Raw genomic sequence first — 1,039 nt, 5'->3', positions numbered from 1 at the left:
CAACTCACAGTCAAGAGAAGGTTATAAAGATCAGGAGCTGAAGTACTGCTCAACAGTGACAAGAAGAAAAGCAACGAAGCAGGATCTTGCCCACCAAGCAGGCTCCCACACCCACTCACAAGAAGCCATCCCATTGATAGCTAATGATGGCAAAGCATGCAGAGTGGCATTGTTAGAAGACTTGAATCGGTAGATACAGAGTTGGAATGTGACAGTGGGGAGAGTCAACAGCTACAGGGTTCACAGCAGCTGGACTCACAGCCTTGGGATAGGCAGCCAGGCACACGGACACATGAGGGGTGGTAGCACGTTCTGGTGCAGGTCACAGGTCCAGAGCAAGCTGGCTGGCAGCTCAGTCTGAGGCAGAAGGGCTCGCAGCAGGGCTTGAGGCAGGGAGACTCACAGCATCTGGGCTGGCAGCTGGGCTGGCAGCAGCTGGTGATACAGCACCTGGGCTGGGAGCAGCTGGGCTCACAGCAGCGGGGCTGGCAGCAGGGTTGGCAGCAGCTGGGCTGGCAGCAGCTGGGCTCACAGCAGCTGGGCTGGCAGCAGGGCTGGCAGCAGCTGGACACACAGCAGCTGGGCTGGCAGCAGGGAGTGCGGAAGCTGCTGGTCACACAGCTTGGTTGGAAGCTGGTCCTGCAGCAGGTGGTTTGACAGCAAGGCTGGCAGCAGCTGGACCCACAGCAGCTGGGCTGGCAGCAGCTGGTCACACAGGTTGGCTTCCAGCAGGTGGTTCTACAGCAGGTGGTTCTGCAGCAGGTGGGCTGGCAGCAAGGGGAGCAGCAGGAGGTGGTCATGGTGTCAGATGTGGAGGGTGGGGTCCTGTTCACAGGGGAGTTTCCCAGATTCTGACAACTTCTTCACCTTCTAGGCTTTTATACCCTGGACATCCCATGAAAAGACCAATAAGCAGGCTTTTCCTTGTTGTTGTTTTCTATTGTTCATGAGGAAATTCTCACAGGAGGAAGTTGTTCCCCAATTTCGATCCCTTTGAAAATTATGAAACAACAGTTAATTATGGATAATTCACGAGACT

The 1,039-nt window shown here is 55.2% G+C and overlaps 1 protein-coding gene across 1 annotated transcript; it reads right to left on the bottom strand.

Annotated features, from left to right (window-relative positions):
- Positions 1-224: 224 nt before the first annotated feature.
- Positions 225-800, bottom strand: LOC103735941 (keratin-associated protein 9-1-like). The gene has a single exon (XM_008835365.1). The coding sequence runs from the start codon at positions 798-800 to the stop codon at positions 225-227; it is 576 nt and encodes a 191-aa protein (XP_008833587.1).
- Between the last annotated feature and the right edge of the window lie 239 nt (positions 801-1,039).

This window comes from Nannospalax galili, unplaced genomic scaffold (assembly GCF_000622305.1).
Source record: "Nannospalax galili isolate Female #2095 unplaced genomic scaffold, S.galili_v1.0 scaffold137, whole genome shotgun sequence".
NCBI lineage: Eukaryota > Metazoa > Chordata > Mammalia > Rodentia > Spalacidae > Nannospalax > Nannospalax galili.
This window is presented reverse-complemented; position numbering and strand designations above follow the sequence as displayed.

Coding starts and splice junctions, on each gene's coding strand:
- LOC103735941 (XM_008835365.1), bottom strand. CDS start 800: ATGACCACCTCCTGCTGCTCCCCTTGCTGCCAGCCCACCTGCTGCAGA.